At 43.0% G+C, this 26,334-nt stretch overlaps 1 protein-coding gene across 1 annotated transcript; it reads right to left on the bottom strand.

Moving 5' to 3' along the window:
- On the bottom strand, window positions 1-25,561 carry PDCD11 (programmed cell death 11). The gene is made up of 35 exons (XM_008949373.1): window positions 25,460-25,561; window positions 24,735-24,866; window positions 24,387-24,554; window positions 23,353-23,514; window positions 22,691-22,814; window positions 21,794-21,975; window positions 21,165-21,272; window positions 20,480-20,686; window positions 20,016-20,140; window positions 19,329-19,389; window positions 18,497-18,643; window positions 18,134-18,385; window positions 17,126-17,269; window positions 16,251-16,451; window positions 15,525-15,695; window positions 14,984-15,203; window positions 12,453-12,602; window positions 11,291-11,406; window positions 10,595-11,109; window positions 10,047-10,109; window positions 9,482-9,590; window positions 8,867-8,956; window positions 8,438-8,540; window positions 7,742-7,919; window positions 7,027-7,083; window positions 6,104-6,226; window positions 5,688-5,810; window positions 5,295-5,484; window positions 4,783-4,905; window positions 4,307-4,450; window positions 3,066-3,316; window positions 2,244-2,412; window positions 1,825-1,978; window positions 1,102-1,267; window positions 1-424 (listed from the first exon to the last, which is right to left on the bottom strand). Exons 1-35 carry the CDS (start codon window positions 25,559-25,561, stop codon window positions 253-255), a joined length of 5,502 nt encoding a protein of 1,833 aa, XP_008947621.1. The 3' UTR covers window positions 1-252.
- Between the last annotated feature and the right edge of the window lie 773 nt (window positions 25,562-26,334).

Genomic DNA, 26,334 nt, shown 5'->3' with positions numbered 1-26,334 from the left:
TTGATTATAAAACAGTCTATATTTAAAAATATGTCTTCAAAGTCATCAACAGACTAGGATTATTTGTAACACCCAGACGAAACTGCAAACATTTATCAAATCTTTTCCTTTTGTTTGTTTTTTCCACTTTGGTTTGGTCATAGACCAATGCTGTCCAAAAATACTGTCCATGGACACTCACGGCAGAACTCCACACCTCTCAGTTCCCATGCACCATGGAGACCTGAGTCTCTGCTTTTACTTGCACCATACTCAGGTGTCAGCAAGGGAACTCTTAGTCTCCACATACTCCAGTGCTGCTCTTTTAACAGCCAGGACACTTTCTGTTGTACCAAATTTCTTCTCATAATCCAGGTAGCGTTTAAAGAAGAATTTCATCTTCTTTGGTGCCAAGCTCAGGTGTGTGACCCTCTCAAAGATGTCTCTGCAAGAAAACAAAGTGATTCAGGTCGCTGTGCTGGTGACAGCACTTAATACAATCCCCGAATCCTGCCTTTGAACAAAGAGCAGAAAGCCAGGGGAGACATTCAACCTGCTGTGAAGTGCTAGTGCTTGAAAAAAGAGATTCCTGACAACTGGCCAAAACCTTGAAGTAGAAGCCTTCTACTTGTTTGCACAACTCTACAGCAGCTAGTCAAATTAAACCAAGATCCAGCCACTGTATTTGACCCTGTGTTCATTAAGTGCATGTGAGGGAAGCTGGACTTCCTTTTGTCAACTCTCAGAAAAGAAAACACCCCAATGTTTCTCCATTTTAAGTTAGAAGATACACAAGGGCTTGATCTCACCCTTCAGACGCAAGGCAATCCCTCCAGAGGGACAGATGAACCTCGGTTCAAGTCCTCTAGTTTCTGTCATGCAGGCCACTATTTAAAGATCAGTCCCTCTCTGCCTTATGGATCCCCTTGGAGTCTCCTCCCTCCTGGCAAGGATAAGTACTCCCACACACCCCATTTTTCTTTCTCTATGTGACAAAATTCTCTTTTGCTCTGCTCCGGGAAGCCCTGTACAACCTCATGCTGCAGGGTACCTCTGCTCTTTTCAGGTGTTGCCCCAAGCACGGTGCTCTGTCCCTGCCCCGCCTGCCGGAGCACAACTCACCGTACTTCCTTCTGGCTGCCATGTTTGATCATGATGTCCATGTAGATGGACCAGATGTCTGTCCGCTTGGGATAGCTGCTGAGGGTGCTCTCAAAGAGGGCCTTGGCATGTTCTGGGTCCCCAAAACGGAACTCCAGCTGTGCAAACCTTGAAATGACATCCACGTCTGGAACAAGTAATGACATGTTAGGGTATCACAGCACCTCTCTTCCCTATGAACAAACATGAGTGACAATTACACAGAACAGAGGCAGACAGGGACAGCACCATTTCTACTCAGAGACAAAAGGTTCTGTTGTAAAGTGGTTCTGGCCCAAGGTGGGATCAGAGTGGGAGAAAGAAGGGTCACAGTTCACTTCCCATTTAATCTCTCTGCAGGAGACAGAAATTTATTCCTGCATTCAAAATGTATCTTTCAGCATTCATGGGCAGCCTCACAAACCTGGGGCTAGACAAACCAAACTTTTCTAGAGGACTGTAAGACTCAAAGTCATCTTTGCTTTGGGTGATTTGCTTTTGCCCATCACAGCAAGCTCTGTTACAGGAGGATTTAGCACGAATATCCAGGCTGAAATCTCTCCTCCCCTCAGAGTCAAGAGCAGTAAATTCAGCACCAACTTTTCATTTATCACACTGTCACAGGCAGAAATATCAGAGAGCAGTCATTCATGGGAGACCTGTCAACACATGGTCCACATTAAGGATGGGGAAGAGAATGCTTACGTTCTTTGGTGGGCAAAGCCTTCAGAGCACGCTCCAAAAGCCTGTGTGTGGCCTCAGTCTGACCTTGCTTCAGGAGGAAGGAGGCGTATTTCAGCCACACGGACTTCTCCTGACGGAAACGCTTCAGCATTGTGTGGTACAATTCTTCTGCTTTCTGGAAGGGCAGAGCTGGGTTAGATCACACAGATTCATAATAAGGCCTCACAGCTATAAAACTCTTACTCTTGGCCCAGGTATCTCCAAACGCTTATGACAGAAAAGCAAGTATCAATAGTCCCTTGCCTGCTGTCAATCATAACTATTAATCCCAGTTAGGAACAGGACAGGCCTAACATCTGACAGCTTCTACAGCCAGCAGTGGTAGTTTACTGGTGTGACTGAGTGGGACATGTGCCTGGGACCTGCTGGCACTATCTTACCTTGTACTTCTCAGAATTGGCATAGATGTCACAAAGATGCTGGAAGACTTTCAAAGGTTCATTGTATTGAACAGCTCTCTCAAAGACCTTCATCAGTGTCTCCTCAGTGCCATACATGTTCTCCAAGTTCAGCAGAGCTACCCAGACGTTCAGCTTCTCCTGTTCTTCCCTTAAAGCAGATGTGAGCAAGAGTATTTAACCTTTTACCAGCCTTCATCAGCTTTTTGCAAACCAGCCTACAAAGATTCACTGACTTTTAGCCTGCCTCTAGGACAAAAGAAGGGAATATACTGCTCACTGAAACACCACTTTTGGAATAGAACACACCAGTTGTTTCACACTACAACTTTTAACCACTGTTTGTAATTGAAAGCCACAAGGACGATTCAAGAAAGTACAATATACTTAATCATGTTGCAGAGATGACTTAACAGACAAGTGTGTAGTCCTATGGAAAAAGCAACAAGAACTTCATAGTTTGTTTCATATTTTGATTTAAGGACAGCATCACTGACACAATTATGCTCTTCCAAACCCTCCCAATTGCTCAGAAGTGTGTCTGTGCACTTAGTGATACCTCAGGGAGTTAGTGCACTCAGGAGCTGCAGCAAGTCAGCTGCAGGCCAACTGTAGTAACTCGGGCCAGATCTTCAAAAGGCCAGCTGACAATTCTACCATTTAATTCTTTTGAGCTCACAGAAAGAGACTCTGCCACTCCACACATGCACACACTCTGATGACACCAGCAACGCTCTTCTCCCACCACAACTACTTCACCATGATTTATTCTTTGGGCCAAAGGCAGGCAGAGCCCCATATTACCTGAAGCAGATTGTTTTAAGTGCTCTCTCTGCCACAGCTCTGGCCTTCTCAATCTCAGTAGCCTGGAGGTGGAAAGCCATGTACTGTAGCCAGAGGATGGAGCTGTTGGGACTGCTCAGCACCAGGCGGTCAAAGTCATCTGCTGACTGGGGCTGTCTACTTGGGTCCATCAGAGCTGCCTCTAATTTGCAGAGCTCCTTCTCCTTCTTCTGCCTCTCTAGCTCCTTCTCCTTCTTTGTTTGTTTCTTCAGCTGTAAGAGCAAAAAAGGAGGACTGGGGAAAAGATGGCTCCAGTGGGTAGGGGCAGGCCCAGTGAAAGCACAGCCAGACCTCAGGGTGTCCAAGGCTAAGCAGTTGTCACAGGAAAAGATGAGGTCAATTGTGTAACAGAGCAACAGTGAATGGAATCTGATTTCTTTTAGTGAAATACATGGAGGGACCAAGGACTTTGATCATCTTGCACCCCAACTGCAGGATTCACATTTCACCTCTCTTCTCTTTATTCCATCTTTACCCTCCAAGTCAATGCTCACCACCACCTTCCACTCTAAAAATCCAGGATACATGGGGAAAAATTCTGCAAGGCTGGAGTACATTGCTGGATCACTAGGGTGACTCAGATCTAAACTGAGACCTGACAGTGCCATAGTTCTTTGCACAAGGCAGCTATACCTTGGGCAAAAAAGCATCAGCCACGCATGGCCTTTACTGGGACGAGTTTTGAGGGGAATCCTGAAGAGCAAACATGAAAGCAATTAATCAGCTTGCTTCCGATTTTGCTGAATTCCTTACACTGGAAAACTCTTCTAAAAAATTAACAGCATAAAAGAAGAAATTTTTTTTGTGTTTTTCTAAAGGAAAGGCCTATAATTTGAAAAGGTTTTTTATCTCCAGGTTTTCATGCAAATTTACAACATGCAGAAAAATAAACAGAGCTGATGTCAAATACAAAAATTTTAATTCCATGAAAATGCTCGTTTGAGCCTAAATAATTCTTTTTTTAGCATGTCAACACGAGAAGCCCTATTTTCATGCAGCCATGCTAAAATAGGGCCTTTTCTTCTCTGCTTCAGAGTTATCTGCTGGTAAGCCCAGCGCTCAGGGTAGCTAGAGAAGTTCTGGATTAGCTGTTCAGAGATGTTCCCTGGGTTAAAAGTCTTTTCTATGAGACAGACAAGACATGTAAATCACATCAGAGCCACCATGTGGCATCCTGTGCAAGCAACACTAGCACACAGTACCTTCGACTGCAGATCCTCCTCCTCCTCGCTTTCTGAGCTCTCCTCCTTCTGGTTCAGCACAGGCATATTCCCTGCATTCACATCCTCATCCCATGTGAAGCCTATGGAAACCTGAAGCCTGGGAGCTTCACCAGGTTTCCTTACCTGTTTGGAGAAAGACACGGAATTGCCTGGGTTGAATTTGAAGTTTTTGCACTGAGATCAGACTATTGCTGTTCCCTTGTGGCTTCGCTCTGGCCAGTACTATTCACTTCTTACACTTGCAAACAGACCAACATCAAAACCATTAAAAATCTGGTCATCTTTGCTGTAATTTAAACTCCATCCATCTCAAGCCGTTTTTGGATGACACAAACACCAGTCTGTGTCACTCCTATCTGCAGCAGTGATACTTATTGTCATCTGAGTCAAAACCGACACCTCTCAATAGTGCTGGAAAGTCATTTCAGGCTCAGTTTCTCCTCCAAACTTCTCACCTTCGATTTTTCCTTAGTTTCCTCTTCCTCCTGGTCGTCATCCTCCTCCTCCCGGTAATATACCTCAATTCCACTGTCATTTTCATCTGCTGGACCAGTCTTCTTTTTTTTTGGCTTTGCCTCCTGTAACAAGGTAAAATGATGTCAGCCAGTGGAGGTGAACAACTAGGATGATCTTAAAGCAATTCTATTCACAAAGTAAAGAGCCTGACAGTGGAGAGATGTTAGTGCCCTGACACATCATCCCTCACTGTCATCGCACATAAAGAAAACAGAGAATAAATCCATGCTCACCTACATATGGTGCCAACACCAACAGGACTGGCCACAAAGGCTGCTAATTCAATTAACTCCTACCCAAATGGAATAGTTTCTGATATTTGCTAGTTTCCAATGCAATTTAATCTTTTTTTTCTTGTCCTGTACAATTCCTCACCCTGATCCTAGTGGGCCTTTCTATTCAGTATTTGGGCCAGCCAAATCCAGTATGTCCTGTGCAATAACATCCATACCTGCTCACTTTCAGAGTTTCCTCTTCTCCGTTTTGTCTTCAGCTTAAGCTCTTCTCTCTTTCCCCTATCATCTGCCTTTTTTTTCTCTTCCTCTGCACCATATCGTGGTAGGCCTAGAGATTCAGGCAAGACACTTGACATCCCAGTGTCCTCTGGCAGGAGAGAGAGCTCAATATGTTTTCCATCTACACTGTGGTGCATTGCCAGGAGTAGCCAGAAAGCAGAAGAGAAAAAAAAAAAAACAAAAATAAAACCAGAGCATTTGCAATGACTGCAAGGATATGAACTTCTTTCTAATCTTCCTAGCTTTTACCCTCCTTCTTTCCATCCTCACCTCCTCCACTGTCTGCTTTCTAATAATTCCTGGCCCCTTTTAAAGAACATGGGACCTACCCAAGCACCTTGGCCGTGAGCAGCTTTCCTTCAGGCAGGTACTTTTCATATAAGGATTGTTTCTGTACAAAGTACGGGGAAACGTTCTGGAACAAGATTCGGCCCAGAAGAGAAGTGGACAAGCTGAGAAGACGACAACCAAAAATAAGTATTCCACAGTGAGGGGAAAGGGGGGAAAAAAAATGTGCAGCAACTATATCTGTGGCACCACCAGTTCTATATAGTATCACACAAACTTTCTCTAATTTTATAGGCTCAAGAAAGCAGCAATAACATCTTGATTCCCTGGAGAAAACTAATTTTGCGACATTGCATTACGCCAGAGACCTCCCCCAAAGAAGATTCCGGTATCATACGTTCAGAATAAGTTCTCCAAGACTCCTCGTTTCCCAGAATAATTTTTGTAGGTTACTCACCCAAAGAATACACCTGATGGACCAATTGATTTGACATAGCCTCTCACTAGCTGGCCTTTTTTAACATCCTTAACACACGTTATTTCAACGTCCTCCACTTTGCTGTTGCTCTTTGGGTTTAGCCTGAAAGAAAAGAGAAGTTAGAAGTTAAAGGACTCATCTGAATAACCCACATACTGCTCTGGATATAAAAAAAAAAGAAATCAATATTAACAAGAGCTAGTACTTTCTGGAAAATGTACTGGATCAGAGACACCCTTCAGTTTATTCAAATATGCTAATGGACTATCTGCACCTCTGCCAAGCTCTGCATAACATTAGGGAATAGACATGCTGCTGTAAACAAAGCCAAACAAAACAGATTAGCCTGGCTTCTTCTGACACTAAGAAAATGAGAGTAAAATGCTGCCTGAAATTCTGCACAGCATTGGCTTGATTTGGTTTTACCCACTTATTTCTAAGATACTTCATTCCCCACAATTTATGCATTTTTGTTCCATAAAGGTGACAAAGCAAGAGGCTCAGTTTTAAGAGACATTTAGGACTAAGTCTGCTATTTAACCAAAGCTGTGCAAGCGCAACATTGAAAAGTAACATTCGTATCCCAAATTCAATGGTGGAACTTCCCCTTTCTTCCCAAATAAACAAACAAAAAAGTTACGTCAGGTCTAGAAAGCATGATAAACAGAAATTAAAACTGAACCCAGTTGCTCAGCTCTACATTAACTGTCAGACACCTCCATGCTTCCCAATACACAGGGAAAACCTTTCTGAAGTAGGAACAAGTCTCATTCCTTAAAAAAAATATTTAGTCCTTGACATTTTAACACTTCACACTGCTCCACCCAAACCAACAGCTACTATATTTCACTCTCCTTTTCTTCACTAGCAGGAGATGAGCAGACTGAAGGGATGTCACATACCGGGACTGACGGAGAGATAACTGGATTTTACCGTTCTCATTGGAGAGGATGTAACACCTGCATGGCAGAGTAAGGGGAGAAAACAGAAAGCTATTTACCTGTTAAAAAAAACAGGCACAGGCAGAAAACATATCTTTCCATTAGCAGAATGAAGTTCTCAAGGAAATAAACCACTCTGTCCCTTGGAGCACTTGCTGTCTAACACAAACCAGCCTGACACAACAGCAGTTCATGAAACCAGCTAAACGACTTCTTTGAACCATACTGACTTGCTTTACCCAGTCTCTATTGCTAGTACAAAAGACTTAAAGATTGTTACAGCTTGGTCCATTGCACTTTCCAGAATCCCAAACAAGTCTGTGAAGTAGGGAAATGCAATTACTTGTGCATTGCAAATGTAAAGATGATTGCCTTGCCAAACAACCCACAGAACCACAGCAGAGCTGGGATAACTGGCTTCAGTCTCATTAGCCCCTTAGGTAAGTGAGTAGCTACAAAACACAGTCCAAAAGGGCAGTTGAAAAGAGGCTTCTTCACACATAAAAATACAAGTCTTTCACTCAAATGCATATAAAGTCATAAGTCAGCATTACTTCTTGGCCACAGACTGAACCTTACAGGCCTGACATCACCTTACAGCAGCAAAGCGTCTGTCACTAAGGGGAGGTATTTCCAAGCCTTGCAGCTCAAGGGAACAAGGAAGAGAACTGCCAACCTGACAATCTTGCCAACTTTGAAGTCACCCAGAGGATTCTCCATGTAAGTATCATTTAGGTGAAAGATGCTGACTTTGCCAGTCTTCCCACCTGGCAGAGCAATGGTCAAACCAACGTGTGGAGTCATCTTTGTTACCATGCCTACAGTTGTGGTGCCCTGCTCCAGCAACTGAATTCCTGGAAAAAGTGAAGAAGGGAGAGGACTTCGTAATACTTCAGAAGTATGCAAGGAAAATAGCAGGGGTAGCGAGTCAGTGAAGCTGATTTTAGTTGCCTAGTCACATATTAAATTCATCAACTTTTGGTAAGGTGCACTCTATGCACTCTCTCAGTTCACAGCAACATTTGCCTTGGTAGCCCAGACAAGGTTCCCTAGTTGCACAGTTCCAGGATCCAGAATAACTGACAGATGTTGACAAATGTATCATCTCCTGCCTGAGATCAGAAGGTAATACGTTCATAAGGACTCAGAGAAGGGCTTCAGTCTGAGACAGCAGGAAAGTGATTCCTTAGTCTAAAGATCTGACCTCTCATGCTGCTACATCTGGGTCAGGGTCCCAGGGGTTAGTTCTAACCTTCAGGGAGATACAGCTTGGCTCTAGAGTGTAAGATCTTCACCTGAGGTGTCAGTGAAGGCCCACCTCTGAGTAAAGCATCGTATGTGGGAGGGTCCTGCTGTTAAGGCTCCACTATACCTGTGAGTGACAAGCAGAGGTTTGTTTCGGTGACATCTGTTCCAGTCACTGTAGCTGATATTGCCTGGCCATTTTTGAAGCTCTTCTCTGGATGTTTTAAGACCTGAAAGAAAAGACAGATTTCCACTTGTTACCGGAAAAGGAGCTTTGCACAACTTTGACTGGTGTTTCTTTATAGGCTTTACACCTTCCAGACGCATCTTTGGTGTGTACACTTGACTGATAGCCCAGCATTGCTCCAACAGCTTTGCTATCCTGAGCCAAACTAGCTACAAGCATATTACTTGTTTGTCAGTGAGGGGCAGTGATGCCTAAAGGGCAGAGCCCTGGATTCTGAGTTCCCATGGATGTCAGAAGTGTCCACAGTCATTACTTGCAGCCATGTGCACAGAAAAAAAGTTGTGCAGCTCATCTGTAATGACCTCTTACCTTGGTGTTCAGAGACAGCAGCAGATGAGGAATTCTTCCTCGAATGTCAGGGGTGACTTCTACCTCCAGCCAATTTTTGAGAATGTTATACTGAGAAAATACCAAATAAAGAGAGAAGACAGTGTGAGACCTTGGGGAAAAACTCTTCTCTATTTGGATTCACTAATTTTTAAGGCTAGAAAGAACTACTCCAGTCCTGGCTCTTGCACCAAGCAAAAATGGTCATTTGGCTTCTACTCTTACAAGCCAAGCACTGCTGTGGTTCACAGGGAAGTGCACACAGGGGATCAGCAGTGAGGTGATCACTTGGGTGTACTTTGTACTGGTGGCATACTCCATTTCTCAAAGGCTGTTTTCCTAGAGTGCAGGGTGAGAAGCATCTGCTGGCAACAAGCAGGCATATCAAAGAAGATAAGTCAGCTTGACTCCATCAAGTATTAAAAATGTGACTTCTTTCTTCTGCTCTCCCTAAAATACACTGCACTTTGCATGGGCCACTCCCACAGTTAATGAAGACCATAATGGTGTCAGTGTTTAGGACTCAGCTAAGGCCACCGAGGTCACCCTCACTTGCTGCCTCCCTTGGCACACTTCTTTGAAAGACTCTGACCTCACCTTTTTCACAAAACATGTGACTGTCTGTCCAACTTTGTAGAGTCCAAGTTTCTTGAGGATACTGTCTTCTTTAAGGTTCAGCACTGCTGTGACTTCCCCTTCTATTTCACTGTTTGCAAAAAAAGAGGACATCAGTAAGACAGCTTTGGTCCTAATGATGAAGATAGGAGTTAGAAAGCCAGAAGATTATGGTGAGCCAGTACTACTGTGACAATGTCTTTGTGACATTCATCTCCATCCCCTCCCCAGTTGCATCCTTCTGCAGGGAATCAATTATTCCCTGGATTTAAGGCAGAATCCTTCTGACATGAATGGACATGTCAGAGTCCAGACTGGCAGAACCTGAAGCCAAAAGTACATTCAAAGGAAATCATGCGCTAGGAGAGCACTGTGAGGTTTGATATAGCTCTCAGACCCGAGTTAGTGTAAAAGAGAGAGTAAGAGGCCTTGGCACACCACATAGATGTGGAGGTACTCACTCATGGTCAGCTCCTTTACAAAGGGGAGAAACAAGGGAAGGAATCTCCGTGAAGCATCTGCAGACAGCACAGAGGCCAACACTTACCTTGGTCGAATGCTGAGCTCTGGAATGGACTGTGTGAAGTGTGGATGGCTGATGGGCAGGTACCTAAAGAAGAAGAAAAGGACCAAAGTTTCTAATGATGCCCCCAGGGCCCAGCCACCCATCTGTAAGCCTTCTAAACTGGTAAAAAAAAAAAAAAGTAAACTCTCTAAAACTAACAAAGCCTTCCCATTCTTCCAAGTACTATTTCAGTGGCAGTGTAGGTACCCAAAACACTCTGACAAATTTAGCCCCTGGGGCCAAATCCTGCTTGTATTCAAGGCTTCCTCTGGAGCTTAAGAACTAAGAAATCTTTTTTTCTTGCAATCTACGCTAAAGATAAATACAGTGACACAAGTAGAGACCTAATTCACAGAAACCTGGATCTGGCATAGAATATAACAACAGATTTCCTCAGGCCTCAACTACTCCAGCAAGGGCAGCTGTAACAGCATCTGTTGACAGACAGAACAGCCTAGATCATCTGAATGGAGGAACCGTTTCACCCCTCGCATTCCCCAAGAAGCAACATTATGGGCATGTTTTCCCACCTTTGAGTATTCACTTCTCTGCCTCCAATGACTCGAGCAGTCACCTTCTGTCCAGCTTTCAGAGTATATGTCGGAAAAGAGCCTATAGGCACTTCATCCAGAATCCGGGATGCATGGATTGAACCTGTCAGCTTGTCATCAATAGCAACTGTGACATGGGTTGGTTTGACAGACTTAACAGTACCAGTAACAGTATCCCCCAGGGAAAGCGAGTGTTTCACAGCAAGCAGCATCTCTTCTAATGCCGTCTCAGACTCATTCCGGATCCTTACGAAAACGTTCTTCTTTGCTGAGCCTTGTACTGCTAGCAAGACTCCATGGTCGTTCACCTTCACCGCTTTTAAGGTCGCAGAGATTGTCTGTCCCACCTTCAGCTTTTCCGAGTCAAAGCGGAAGGTGTCGTTGAAGTGAGACGCTATGGGGACAGCTGCCAGCTGGCCTGTTTCCAAAGACACGAGGGCAAACTCTTCTGCTATGTGCTGCACGGTGGCAGAGTGCTGGGAGTTCTCTGTGAGCTGACAGACAGAAATGGAGGTAGTGACTTCTCCTGCTGAGATTTTGATTCCCTCCACTCTCCCTGCGGCAGTTCTAAAAGCAGAAACAGCAGCACCAACACCCCGCCCCAGCCCTCCTTTCATTAATCAACAGGTTTGCTAGATGAACAGAAACACATAAACCCAAAAACTGAGCACATACTTGCTTGCCTCTTTGTTTTAACAGTTCTTCCCGAAGAGAAACATACACCTTTGATGCGAGGACATCCACATGAAGAACCAATGCCTTCATTTTCTCACCAGGAACAATATTTTTGTCTACAAATGAGAATAAGATTATCTTCCTGACAGTGAAGAATTTTGAGCAACTAAGCTACTGGCACATAATAATAGACAAGATGGGGTTGCCTGTAGCTCAGTTTAGTTCCTGAAGACCATAGTAATAAAAAGACTGCTAAAGTTATTAATTGTCACAAAGTTACTGTAACTAAGTCAACTTAGTACCAAATATATAATAAGTATCTTTGAGAAAAGAACAGATTCCTCCAACATCAAGGAAGGGGAAAAAAAAAGGGTGGGGGTGTTTATTTGGAGAAAGTCTGACACTTTCAAGGAAAAACTGAACTGATTTGGTGAATATGCAACTCTTAAATAATGCAGACAAGGCTGACTGAACACAAATTCAAAGCAATATAAGTTTTAAAAAAGATTATGCTAACACATTTGCACAAAATCATCACCAGTCTATCTGTTTCTAACGAAATAAAGAAACTCTTCTGAACAGAATGCTGGGATATTTTTCTGCTGAAGTTATTGGTTTATATTGGTTTCATTGGTTTATTCATTATCTCAGCACATACTTCTTCAGTTATGCATAATATGGCACTTTTCTGCTTTAATTTTTAAATTGCAAAGTACTGAAATTGCAGTCCTGTTTTAAAGTCACATTGACTTAGAAGAAAAATTAACAGCAATCTCAGATAAAACATACTCCAATGAACATATTTCTGAAGTAAGAGGAAAAAAACCAGAAAGCTGGAGCTTGTAGACAAAACGTCAACATCTACAGTATGCTTCAACTGTGGATCTCAGAGCACAAACTAGACCTTACAAGACACCCAAGAAAGAGGCAGGATTAGATCTGATTTACATATGGGGTAAGAGAGGCACAGGTAGGTTTAAATGATACGTTCCAAGTCATGCAAGTGGGTTGGCAACTTACTATGAAATTAAACTACTCTTCAAGCCCATCCCTACTCTGATCAGACTCCTCCCACGTCAGTTCCCGATCAGAATACTATTTCAGAATGGAAATTTCAGACTACAGGAGTGAAATCCAAAGCATACAAAGGAAAGACCCTCACCTCCCAAATGGTAGCGAGTGGCTGTGACAGTCAAGCCTGTGACACTGCTGCCACTGAAGAGTGCTGAGCCATCCTCATGCACATCCTGCACCACCAGCTGCAGCTCCTTCCCAGGCACCAACTCACAAAGGACTCGGGCCACACTGGGCTCTCCTACGTAAAGGGAAGAAAAAGTGGGAAGTCACTTTTACCCATGTTGTTTCTTTGCAAAACAAAGCCAGCCTTCGCATTTGCTCAAGAGTGCACAAACAAGCATTTATAGTCACCTTCATAATGGGAAACCAAGTTTAGGGTCCTGAAGGTGTAGGAACACAATGTAAATTCTAAGAGTTATTTGAAGTAGAAACACTTCATTAAGGATCTGATAACTTTGTAGAGAAGATTTTCCAATCTCATAGAAACACTGGCACACAGCATCACACATAGAGAAAGGTGAAAGCAAAATCATTTAATACTAAAACCACAAAACAGCTCTGTCACTTCACAATTACAGGAAACAAACCATTAACCACTACTGGATATAAAAAGAACCTAAAAAGGCAAAGTTAGAATTTGATAAAAATCAACTGCAATACATCCAGTATCCCTCACACTAGAAAAAACAGCACGTGAGAAAATCTTTACTGCAGGATTCGTTCAGCAAACCTGTAATACCAGTAGGCAAATCTATTTGTACAAACTCATCCTGGTGTGTGTATTAGATTTGGGTTACCACAAGCACTTGAGTGCCAGCATAATTATCCATTTACTTTCTAGTTAAGCTGATCCTGGTTAAGGCTCAGGGTGGTTGAAATACCCCTCTGTGAAAATCAGGCATGCCATGCACACGTATCAACAATAAAAAGCAACGTGATGGTCACAGCATGCACAAATAAAGATTGCTGCACCAGAAGTACATCAGGAGCAGTTTTCAACTGCCAGTAAAAAACAATGCCAGTGTCCTGCACAGTCATAGTTAAAAAAGCACTGTCAGATGAAGGTGGAAATGGTAATTTCTCAGCACTTATGAATTACCAGCAAATACACTATGCATATAAATAATACCATGTTACTCTTGCCAATGATATCTCTTTATTTTGATGGACAAAGCTTGTCTTATTTGCTTAAACATGAGAGCACCTGCTGCCAGCAGCATATAATAGGCAAGTAAGGAAATGATTTTTAAATCAGCTTTCTCCTTTATTATTTTAACCCTCCAAAAGCATCATTCATTTTAAACAGATGTACTATTCTTCAGAAAACACCAGAGGTGAAAAAGATCATGGCTTTACCATTGGACAGCTAACTTGCCCAGCCTTTCTAATGTCACAGTAAGTGACATTGATGCCCTGACTCATGCCACTTCCAGTCATCTTCTGTCCTTCCATCACCTCTGAGTACAGAAAATTGACATGATGTCTATTCTGACTCCTATGCGCTTACCACCCAAGTATCCAGGCACCAGCACTGTTTTTCCTAAACTAAGTAAATAGCAGGGGTAGGTCTTAAGTGCCTGTTGCCAATACATGAGTTCGGGCAAAAGAGCCTCCTGTATTGCTTATCACCAGCCTCTTTTCAGACATCTGGAGAAATTCAGGTTTGGGTGCTGGCCACCCTGTTTTGCTTTGCTGCTGCTTTGTGGCAATTCACTCAGGTGCACAGGTCCCTCCTTCTGGACTTTGAGTCATCCTCCCACTTAAAAAAAAAAAAAACCAACAACAACAACAACAACAAAACCCCCCACAAACACACTAAAAACCATATGCTTACAGCTCTACTGGCACATTAGATAAGTTTCACAGCTTGGCCCAATGTCCTTTTTACCCATAAGCTCTCTGGAGTTTAACAGCTGTTTACTGACCAAAGAAATCAGGTCTGCAGATCTAGGCTCTTAAAACACAGGATTGGAGACTACCAAAAAATTAACCATTGCCAAATTAGAAATAAACACATACAATGCTTCATGTAACACATAATTAAACAGTGAAACTACTGCCACACATCTCAGTTGATTAAAATTTAGATCAGTTCATAAAGTTATTACAAATATTCATACCAAAAAAAGTGTCTCCCAAGGCTAGAGAATGGATATTCTGTGAACCGAAGCCTATCTTGCCCTGGCCTTGCTTATTTTCCTTCACAGGGACCTTCAAGAGACCTTTAAGGGACCTTCACAGGCCCTTCAACAAATCCATCATTTTCTACCATTGTATGTCCCTTCCTCTTTTGGTATATGGACCTCAAGTTTGTCTAGTTATCCCCCTGTTTTTAATTCCCTAAGTTTTAACCAAAAATCAGTGTAACAGGCCTAGCAGACTTCAGTGAAAAGTGCAGATTCTTCCACTTTTTTCAGCTGTAGTTCCAAAACCCCTTCTTGTCAATGGCAGACACTGCACAGGCATCCCTCTTCTAATAAGCTTCTCCTGGAAACCAAATCTTTGCTTGAACTGACCTTTCTTTCACTTAAAATACAATGGTTTCTCCTTTTTGTTCCTCTGGAGAACCTTTTTTGTGATATGATCCCCTTTAGCAGAACACATGCAATCTTTTACCTCTTCTTCTCAACAAGTTTCTGATTTCCTTCATTTCCTTGAAATACTGATTCAGCAGGGCAAAGCTCTCTGCAGCAGAATCGCCCGAGCTGCACTCTGACACCTTCAGACTGAGGAGCACACGCTGTTTCTCCTCATCAGTGCTCATCACCTTCGCAATCACAGTCTGTCCCACCACAAAGTGGTCCTTGGTGTCCGTCACAAACTTGTCGCTCATGCTCTGTGCAAAGGAAACAAAGGGGCAAGGGTTACTGAGCACAGCTGCTCGCTATCCACCACCTGCAGTGCTCTTCAGAAGAAGGGTTTGAGACACATGAAATCCTTGTTGATGCTTAAGCTAACTTGAATAAAAACCTCTGTTTCATTTTGGAAGTGAATTAAAGTTAATTAAGTGAATTTTAACTTGCATGAAGGTTGCTTTGCAAATGCAGGATCCACAGCCCTGCTGTTCCCTCCGTGCTACTGTACCTTTGCTAAAGACCATGTTTTGAGCATGCCTGGTTACATACATGCTGCTCACTGAAGTGAGTGCATTGCTTACCACTTTGGGTGCCAGTCCTGTCACACCAAAAGGGAACTCCACAAACACTCCAAAGGGCATCACATTCCTCACATAACCAGTCAACACCATCCCAGGCTGGATTTCAGAGAAACTTCTTGCAACTTGTTCCTCCTGTACAGCAGAAATCACTGCAGCCTTTCTGCTCAAGATCTGAACATGAAGTTAGGGAAAATGAGAAAGACAAAAGAAAGGAGCCCAATACCAAGCAAAGCTCTTGGTGCTGCTAACCGTCAGGCTAGAGCATTTTTGCAGATTAGACAGTACAGATCAAAATACTGCAACTCCAATTTCTGTCTTGATCTCTGCAACAAAATTTAGCAACTGACGTCTCTCAAGCTGCTCAGCGTTAAAGATGCATGCTTCACACCAGAAGAAATGTCAGCTCCCAATATTTCAGTCTCACTTTGGTATAAAAACAGAACAATTTTTGCTAAGGTTGTGATACGATTAAAAGCTCAGAAGCTGGTTGGGAAAACCAGTCAATTCACAACCAAGTCCTACTTTTGATGGGATTCTAGCAGCAACTGAGCCTCACTCTTAATACCAGCAAGTTATAATGGCCCTTTGAAGCAATGCCAACTTGGCAGGCATTTCTACTTCAACATGCTATCTAGTGTATCTTCTGTTCGTTGCAGATACTCTGGATTCCTGACAGGTATCTCCTTCCCCCCACTATCTTGGATTAGTTGAGGTGGCAAAAGATACAATACGCTCTGCCTTGTCACTTAGGCACATAACTCTGGGCAGGACATCTCCCTCTTGAAGACAATGCCACAGGAGCTTGCAGGTACCAACAAAATCAGAGAGGTGTACTGTGGGAATCGAGGCTATCACACTGCCTTCATCTTCCAAGATAGAAACCTCTAGCCCGTTTTCTTTCTTCTTCAACACTTTCACATCAACCATCTGAAAAGAGAACAAATACAGTGATACAAAATTCCAAGTGTCTTTGAAGTCATCCCTTTTGATGCAGGGTCTCTGATATTGCCTCCCAAATATACATGAGGAAAATCTCACATCAACAGGGCTGAGCCTAAAATGTGTGCCAGCATTTGTAGTAAAATAAAGTGATTCTCAGCTCCCAGAGAAATCAAGAGCTAGAAACATACTCTTGGTCGTTACTTTTATTTGAAGGGTAAAGGGAATAATTTAAACAAGATTAGAAGTGTCCTGCTCCTGCATGAGCAATATCTGCAGGGTGTTGGAAACTGTGCTCATTCCAAAGACAACAGAAAAGCATTTAATGACACTTCTCTAAAGCTGTCTTTTTCAAGGGTGCAAAGGCAGCTGCTTTGGGGTGAGAGAGAACATCAGCAGTCTGCAGAAGGAGGAGGACTCCACCTAAGAGTAGGAGCACTAATTGGCACCTCCAGGACTGTCCTGGGACTCCTTTACCTCTGATAACAAAGATATCCTGGTTTTGATCCAGGAGGCCAACCACACAATAAGAAACGCACATTTAATACTATTTCCCAAACACCAACAGTTTTTCTTGAAACAAAGTTGTTCAGATTGATACCAAATCATTTGGAAAACAAGTAGGAAAAGGTAAAATAGGGAGCAGTCATTAGAGTCAATACCTCTCCTATTTGATATTTCACTTCCTGTTTCTTCTTTGGAGTATGTTGCTCTTTGTCACCCGAGTCAGGATTGCTTGATAACCTGAAGGACAACAAGAGTCTCTCCTGCTGGGGCTCACATTTTAAGACCATTACTTTAACAACCTGCAGTAAATAAAGTTAAAACAAAAGTTTAATTCAGGTCCTCAGTATGCTACCACCTACAAAATGAGATATGGGAATGCATACACAGCATGCTTTTCCCTCGCAAGGAGGAAAAGGACAGTAGGTCAGTGACTATAAATTAACAGGTTCAGACAGAAAGAAATGTCCCTCTGATCACACAGTTGGAACATGGAAATACATAATCATGAAATGATTTCCTAAAAGTATGTAGCAGGTCTGTACCAGAATTGAGAATTCACATCTCCAGAACTGCAGCTGGAAATCTTGATTAGAAAATTAACTCTCTCCTTAGCTAGCCAAAGAACAGCAGGATTAAAGACAAACAAAAGCATCAGAAAAAATAATGAAGATGGCTGAGATCTCTATAAGCTTGCTCACAACAAAGACCAGAATTTGGTGAATAGCATAGTTCCCAGCGTGCCTGGTTTAAGATGTGCAGGATTTGAAACAAACAGGAAAACAAGAATAATGCAAAGGCAGAAAACATCATCCTTCTGATTCTGTAGATAAAGAGTTTTAACTTCCTTAGAAGAAACTGCTGCCTAGAACCCCAAACTTGTACTAACATCTCAGTAACTCAACCAAGTGCAGTCCCTATACCACATACCATGGTGCCTCCTGCACACAACAGAGAGTCTAGAAACAAAGACAGGTCTGTGAAATACGAAGAAGAGCCCCTTTCGCAGCCTAATCCATTTAAAAAGAGCACAACTATTACTTAAGGTGAAAGGACATAAACATCTCTTGGTATAACTCCAGGGGAAAATCCATGTTGAAGCCAACTCAACCACAGATTTCTCTTTTGCATTCAACCACAATGTGTTGCAGGGGTACATTAATTACCTGGCCTTCATGGAAGATTTTCTCTGGACAAGATACAGGTTCTGAACTCAGCTCATTCTTGGGTACCAGACCTTTGACGTCATTGTAGAACTTCACAATGCAACCAAACTCCCTTGCACACACCACAAAGCCATGTGTGATCAGACCTGGTTTTGCATCTTCATAATTGGAGAGAACTGGAAGCTTCGATTGGACTAGACTTTTCTTTAGAGTAAGGATCAGCTTCCTTCCTGCAGGATTGCACTCTAGCACCTACAAGAACATAGTACAAGAGGGTCCAAAAAGCACATCTGCCATTGACTGACCAATTCAGCTGCTAAATGCTCAGAACAAAAGAGGGTAAAGCAGCTGAAGACAACTCACCCGACACTTGACTTCATCTCCTATGCTGTACTTCTTCTCAGGCTGCTTCAGGATCACATCAGCAAGATGCAGGGATGGCACGAGCCCTTTAATCCCATCGGCCACTTTCACTTGCATCCCAATAGGTTTCAGGGCAAACACTTTGCCCTAGAACCCAAAATAGGAAAAAGTAAATCAGTAAATTCAGCATGAAAAGCAGATCGTGCCCAGGTAGTAAACAGTGGAAACAGTGCATCACCTATTATCACCAAACCTAATCACATTCCAAAAAATAAAATCATAGTCCAACCCAGACTCCCTCTAACCAACCTGACCCATCAACTCTTATACATCTTATAACGTCGGTTTACAGCATCTTTTAGTTAAGCACAGGCTACTTCTGCAAAACCTATTGACTCTGGCAAACTCTGATTGTTTCCACAGACACATCCAATGAGTCAACTCAGACATAAAAATAATCATAACTGAGTAATTTTCTGCTCATCAGCCGATTTTGATGGTCTATACAGGAACTATGAGTGCAAGGCAAGTTTTAGTTCCTTTCACTCAAATCTTTCTAAGAATGTATTCATGACCATAAATACATGATTGATCATGGCTATAATCTGATTGCCTTGCCAGCATCATGAATAAAAACTTGAATAAAATGGAGAAATAAAAATATCACATCCCATTAATCGAGTCCTGCAAGTAGATGTGTTTTTTCCTCACTTTCACCTGACCAGTCTGGATCAGAAGTTGAACATACTACGCAGAGGAAATGCATATTAGCCAGATCAGTGTTCTAGGTATGATGGCCACACAGTACTGTGGAAGCCCTTCAGAAGCTCACCTGCACCACATCCCCTGTGTGGATATCTTGGTATTGCAGAATTCGTGCTTCAATAATCTGACTAGGAAAGACACATGAAGAGATGACCAGTCAGCTAGAAGGAAATCCGCGCTAAGAGGAGTGAGTCCTCTCTTTGCCTCCTCCCAAATATCCATTAGTGCACACACACTCTAGTGCTCTACAGCTCCAGAGTTATGTGTTTTACTCCAACTAACCCAACTCCCAAAATAGCTCTCTGGACGTGAAGTTCACTAGGCTCCATTCCAAGTGACAGCCACACAGTTACAGCCACCAGTCATGGCTCCATGAAAGAGGAACCTATGATCTGTATTGCTTAAAGACACAGAGGGAAATACCGAGAGGGAGAAACAAAATGGCCTGAGACTTGAAAGATCAAGGTTCAATTCCCTGTTCAGCCACAGTCTTCTGACATGATCTCAGCAGAAGTTAATTTAGCCTCCTTGGACCTCAGCTCACCAACTATAAGGACAGTGTCCTAATTCCCTATAGTACGGGGAGGATATGCAAGGTGCCCAGACAACCTGATGTGAAACAAGAGACATACAAGCCAAAAACCCCAAATGAGAAGTGCCAGTCCTGCAAAGCAAGTCCCTGTATTATTCTTCACTCTCAAGCACATCCTTCTAATCCTTCAAGTAATTTTCTGGAAGAGTCTACAACACTTACTACTTTAGAGACACAATACACATTTCATCAATCAGGCTGTAGTCAATGATCCGACATTTATGCTTGTATCCTGCCTTAAATGCTCCAGGTTTAAAGGATTTTCTCGTTTTTGAAAGATGTTTCAACTAGAAAAAAACAAAACAAAACAAACTACAATTTAGTGTTTGGACAATGGAAGCACTGATACAAACCTGAGGTTGAAGCGGCTGCATCTGACAAGAACTGTTCCTCTAATGCCCTCTCTCTGTGCAGCAGTGGAGAATAGCCCTCATACATTCCAATCCAAAAAAGGGGAGATACGATTTGGCAAACACCATCCACGCTGTCTTAATTTTGTTGTATTTGTCTCACAAAGAGCACACAAAGGTAGAACATACGAGTAGAAAATAAAACCTTCTCTTAGCCTCCTTCCTCTGGAGGCCACAATAGCTATGGAGGACTTGCCTCACAGCTCCAGTACTTACCCGTGCAAATGCAAGAGTGCCATCATCAAGCTCAAAGATGGCACCAAACTGCTTGTAGAAAGCTTTCACTGTTGCTTGCTCCACCACTGCCCCCATGCGATCATTGGAGAGCTGGTTTGGGGATCCCCCAGGGTGGAGGAAGGCCTGCCGCAGAGTAAGCCGCACCACCTTGGAGGTGGGGTGGATAGAGAGGATGCAAGCTTTCACCTGGGAAAAGGCAGTATGTTCATTAAACACACACTTGTAGACAAAAGAGGAGAAAAGCACATTGCTCATCTTTTAGACATTATGCTTGGTACCTGAACCTTTTATCCACGTACAAACACTTTCCAATATTACTACTAAAACATCACTTCTGTTCTAACAGCTTCACAGAAGGAGGGTTTCTGCTTTTGTCTGTTGTTTACAGAATAGCCTGGTACCAATGCAGCAAGGGGAACATGAGTGCAGAAGTAATTTTTCTACCACTTGCAAGTCTCCCATGCTTCCCAATAAAGTCTTCCATTACCTTAGGAATAGCTTTGCTCTTTACAGCTCTAAAGCAGCCATGATAGTAATTCAAAGACGAGATGAGAAAAACAGCTACCATCAGTAAGATTTCAGAGACTGCTCCACAGAAATGTTGGAGAAGATAAGAGATGTTGTACGCAACACACCAACTCCAGTCATCTTTCACCCTCCTTACCACTTGATCTGGAGAATAGTTCATGGACTTCTCTGGGTCTATGTGCATGAAATCCACAATGCCAGTGAAAGAAGACAGAAATCTCAGTTTGATTCCAAAGGGTGCCACCTAAGAGGGGGAAGGAAAAGATGGCAGAAGAAGTTTGCACTCCGTTTTCATGCAGCTTGACCAGAACAATTCACACTTTTCACAAAAAGGCACTGACAGCACTAATCAACAAGCACATCACAAGAGACAGGGAAAACCACACACAATTCTGCTATGTTTTTTAAAAACCATCCTTTAGGTTTTTTATAATGCTGTATGTACTCTGAAGACTACTGCTAACCTGCTTTATACTTTACCCAGGAAAAGGCCAGGTTCTACTTCAAGCTTCACACCAATTTCAAGCTGAAGCCGTTATACTCATGGCATCCCGACCAGGACATAGATCAGAACATAGATGAATGAAGCAGGAGTGTCTGACAGTGTTTGCTGCTGTCAAGTAACTGAGTTCAAATACTAAATTTTTCAAGGCATAAATTTCCAGCTGTACTTCACCTGTTTCACTGCCGCCAGCAAGGCTCAAAAAAAAAACCAAACAAACCCAAAAAACCAACCTGACAAAACAAACCCAAAATAGAGCTTACCTTCTGCACTCGAGCTTTCACCACCAGCCCTGGCAATAAATTAGAGAGTGTCCAGTTCTGTTGCTCTGTTGCAACGGATGCAGCCACCTCTGATCGATCAACGGACAAACGGACCACTCTCCCTTCGTTCTTCACCTCCACAACGACACAGTTCAGGTTCTGGCCTATCTTCAAGTCAGGCCCTGCAAAGACAAGTCATAGCATAACACCTCCACCAGGAGCACTCAGGGATTCCCCTCTGTTCTTTCCAAAGCTTTTTCAGAGTTCCCTCTATTTTAAGTTAGAAATCCTCTCAATCTAAGTGAAAGCTACTGTCAGCAGGGACAGATGGGCTTAGAACAGTAACACAGTCTGTCAGAAAACAGGCTGAAACCCCATAGCTTGCTGCAGATCAGCCACAAAACTCCTGCTTTCAGCAACTCACAAAGACTCCACCTTGACCCAATCTCACTAAGGTGCACTAACACCACAGATACAACAGGGTTTAACCCCTGTCATTCTCCACTTCCATTTAAACCCCAGCAGCTCCTCCTGCACTACTTCTTATGGGGCAAAGCTGGAAGTGGGCAAATTCAGGCTGGACATGAGGAAGAAGTTCTTCACCATGAGAGTGGTGAGACCCTGGAATGGGTTGCCCAGGGAGATGGTTGAGGCTCCATCCCTGGGGGTCTTTAAGGCCAGGTTGGATGAGGCTCTGGGCAGCCTGATCTAGTGGGAGGTGTCCCTGCTCATGGCAGAGGGGTTGGAACTGGGGGATCCTTGTGGTCCCTTCCAACCCTGACAGATTCTGATCTGTTTTAGCAGAGGACTTTAGAGCCTTAATGGCTTAATGGTTGGACTTGATGATCTTAAAAGTCTCTTCCAACCTAAAGGATTCTATGATTCTATGATTCTTACCTCTCTTGACTGCTTTGATGTAATTTTGGGCTTTCTGACGAGGAAGGAAAGCATGAGTCCCGTTGACTCCAATATCAATGAGGTAGCCATGGTCCTCCACACTAGACACAAAGCCAGAGAGCAGCTGTAGGGATGGAAACACTGCAATTCAGTAACGTGATGAAAGAGATGGGTCTTCAAAGAATGCACATCTAGTAAGAATTTCCCCACCTAAGTACTCACTTGTTTCATAAGAACAGAGAACTGAGTTTCCCATAGGAGCAGAGAGAGCACTACATTCTTTCTTACTACACAGCTCATCTGGCAGTGAGGTCTCAACTCTACCCTTATCCAATTATGCATGAGTGGAGTTCACAAACCAGCAGGTAAAAAAATTTGGGATGCTCAAAACCAGCAGGTGCTCTAATTTCGGGCACATGTCTACAATCACACAGATGGAAACACAAAAACCAAACAACTAAGCACCTCTGCAAGACATGTTAAATATTATTCTCTGCATAAATAACAAAGAAATCTACCGTCTCCTCCCAGGTCTCCATGGTGGCAGCAGTTTCACATTCTGCTCTGATCCCATGCAAGGACAAACTGATATGTTCCCTGACACACTGCGCAGGAGGCACCTCCAAAGCCTAGAGAGGCAACAACAGACCCAAAACACGTACCATGCCAGGTGCTAGTGCTGAAGCATTCAGACCTTTATTGACCTTCTTGGGGTTGATTGATAATTTGATACTCCGACGTCCGTCAGCATTTTTCTCAACACTGGTCACAATGCACCTGACCAGTGTCCCTACAGAATACATGTCTGAGAGAGAATGCAAGTCCTGCCCAACAAGATGATTGAGAGAGAATCATGTAAATTTCACAATATTAAATAATACAAGAAGGACAGAATTTCTTACTAAAGTAGCTTCTGAAATAGAAATCCAAATGGAAAGTCCCATTTCTCTGTCAACACTACAATAAAAGGCAGAAAGTGCCACAAACACCAGGATTTCAATATAGAGGCATAGATGACACTATGTGATGTCAGCAAGACTGGGAAGGTTTGCTTAAAAAGAAATACTGTGTGAGCCAGAGTAAGGAGGTTACAGATGAGAATCCAACTGTGACTCTAACCTCACCTCCCAGCTGTGCATCTAGCACCACCACCAAAAGGCTAGTGTACTTGGAAGGTCTCACATTCCACACTGCCTTGGGAAAACTCAGCAAGCACTGACCCAGAGACGCAGGGCAGCAGATTACTCCATCCTCTTCTTTATAGCAATCAGCATTATCAGTGCATTGCAAAGTTTGCTTGGAAAAGCCCGTTCCACACACCGTTGTGTGTATCTTAGCACAACACAGCAGCAGATTGCAGGCATCAACACACAACGGCCGCACTGCTCCACCTGCCCCTGAGAAACTCCTGCATCCTCACATCACTGGCCAACCACTTCCCTAAGTTCTTCCCATTGTTGCCTACTGCCAGGGATCAAGTAATTAGCTTCAGCAGCAAATATCAACATTCAGCAGGCTGTTTTTAAGGTTTAAGGGTTATTTAGACAAGGGTAAGGCACTGCAGACGATCAAATTCAAGTCATCTGTGACACACCAGAAACCATGCTCCTCAGCAACACCTCAGGGTTGGTTCTGAGGTATTACTAACAGTCCCTAGCTCCCAGGCACAAATCAAAACCCTAGTCCAAGGTCTCACCTCCAGGAGTTCTCCTTGGGCCACCTCTTTGCTCAGCATTTTGCTGTAGGCATCACTTATATGAGTCACTGGCACAAATCCTGAAAGTCCATTGGGCAAGCTGACAACGAGTTCATAGTCACTGACCTCTTTTATACAACCGAGGAGCAACACCCCCTCACAGAGCGCCTGGGAAAGCAGGAAGAACAGCAAACAGTGAACACCTCGGCAAGTCAGACAGAACAGGGTGGTAAATACACATTTGCCCCAAGTCATTGATATATTTTACAGGTTTAGTGAGGAAGAAAAAGCCATTCTTAGACAGCCCAGAAAAGAGAAGCACACAAAATCAAACATTTAGTCACAAACCTCAATTGTGAGTGGTTCAATATTCACCACATTATCTTTAGCAGCAGCTGTGCTGCCTGCCTTGAACTTTTTCTGCTTTCCTTGATCACTTTGACTCCTTTTTCTTTTCTGGGATTGTTCTTCATGGTGAACCTAAAGCAGATTACAAGGAAAGAGGGGAAAAAAAATCGAAGTTGATACAGATTAATTTTGCATTAAGGCAGAACTCCACTGCCAAGAATAAAATGAGAAGAAAATACTAATATTGGAGAAAAACGAGAACAACCTTTCTAACTGCTATATGCCTATATGCAAGCCTTCCAAAATATTTCCTTTGGGCTGAAGCTGATAATTTATAAAACTTTTAGCCTTGGGAACGGAAAAAAGAGTGGCACAAGTGATCTGCCCCACACTCTACTAACAGAAAAGGAAAGCCCAAAATTAGTCTCCATCCACTAACACCAGCCTCACTACACAAGCATCTTAGCATAAGATATTTGTTGAAAATTTAAAAGCTAAAGACTGGTCAATAATTTTGACTGAATTTTTCCTGTCATCACTTTCAACATGCATCAGACATCAGTGATCTTTCAGTAATCAGGAGAAAGGTGGATATCAGCAGTTATCTCTTTCTGGAAGTCCCTTCTATAGCTTACTAAAGAAGGAATGGATAGGAATAATTTTAGGTCATATTCTGACAGTGGAAGAACTGACAAAAGTTAATCAGGAACACACAAAGGACATACATCAAATAAATTGTCTCGCTCTAACTTTGTGCTGGGTGTTTTTCCCTCTGTGGGTTTTTTCTGGATGCCTCCTCGAGGAAAGTTTTCTTCCATGGATGCCATGCTCACACTTCTGTAGGACAAATGACAAAATAGAGACTAAATGTGCAGTAGTTATGCTTGTTCCTCACAAACACTGAAGAGACATAAGACTGAGCTACCCCTCAAACTATGGAAGAATTCAGATGGTCACTCTACAGTTAGTCAGACACAAAACAGAAACCCACATGCAAGCGTATTTAACATTGGACCATACTGAAATGCTGCAGTGGTCCATCTAAATATGTGCACCCCTATCACTTTTACTGTTGTCCAATTCTACTCCACTAATGAATATTTTAAAGGTATTTAGATGTACCACATAGACATTCATACAACTGCTTTAACCATAAGGTTCCTGAGCAGATCTTTATCATATTCAGTTGACAAACTGAAATTACCAGCTTCAGTCACCAAGGAGAAAATTGTGAGTGAGATGCTGCATACACTTAAGTCTGCGTTTTTACTTTTTGGATACCACCCTTAAAGGTTAACGTCCTTCTGTAAGCTGTGGCTATACATTTCATAGAAGCATAGAAGCATCTAACCGTACCAGGTTTCAACCAGCAAACAACACCTTACGTATTAGATCACGACTCATTTGTTAAACACTGCTTGGGTAAACAGTTCTACAGAAATTAGGACCGAAACACTACGCAATCAAATTTAAAGTAGGCTGTTACACGTATAAAACTCCTTTACATGCGAAAGCAGATCATAAAACCTAAGTCCATCGAAGCACCGCCCAGCCCAGGGCTGGCTGAGCAAGAGACACGCTCCACGGCCGGAGCTGAGCC

Source organism: Merops nubicus, unplaced genomic scaffold, assembly GCF_000691845.1.
Source record: "Merops nubicus isolate BGI_N331 unplaced genomic scaffold, ASM69184v1 scaffold26020, whole genome shotgun sequence".
In the NCBI taxonomy this organism is placed as follows: Eukaryota; Metazoa; Chordata; class Aves; order Coraciiformes; family Meropidae; genus Merops; species Merops nubicus.
This window is presented reverse-complemented; position numbering and strand designations above follow the sequence as displayed.

Excerpts from the sequence above, each read along its gene's own strand:
- PDCD11 (XM_008949373.1), bottom strand. The coding sequence starts at position 25,561 with ATGGCATCCATGGAAGAAAACTTTCCTCGAGGAGGCATCCAGAAAAAA. Across the intron at positions 20,687-21,164 it reads ACTATTCTCCAGATCAAGTG|GTGAAAGCTTGCATCCTCTC; the intron begins GTAAGGAGGGTG and ends GCCTTTTCCCAG. Across the intron at positions 7,084-7,741 it reads AAAGTTGGCAAGATTGTCAG|GTGTTACATCCTCTCCAATG; the intron begins GTTGGCAGTTCT and ends TCTGCCATGCAG.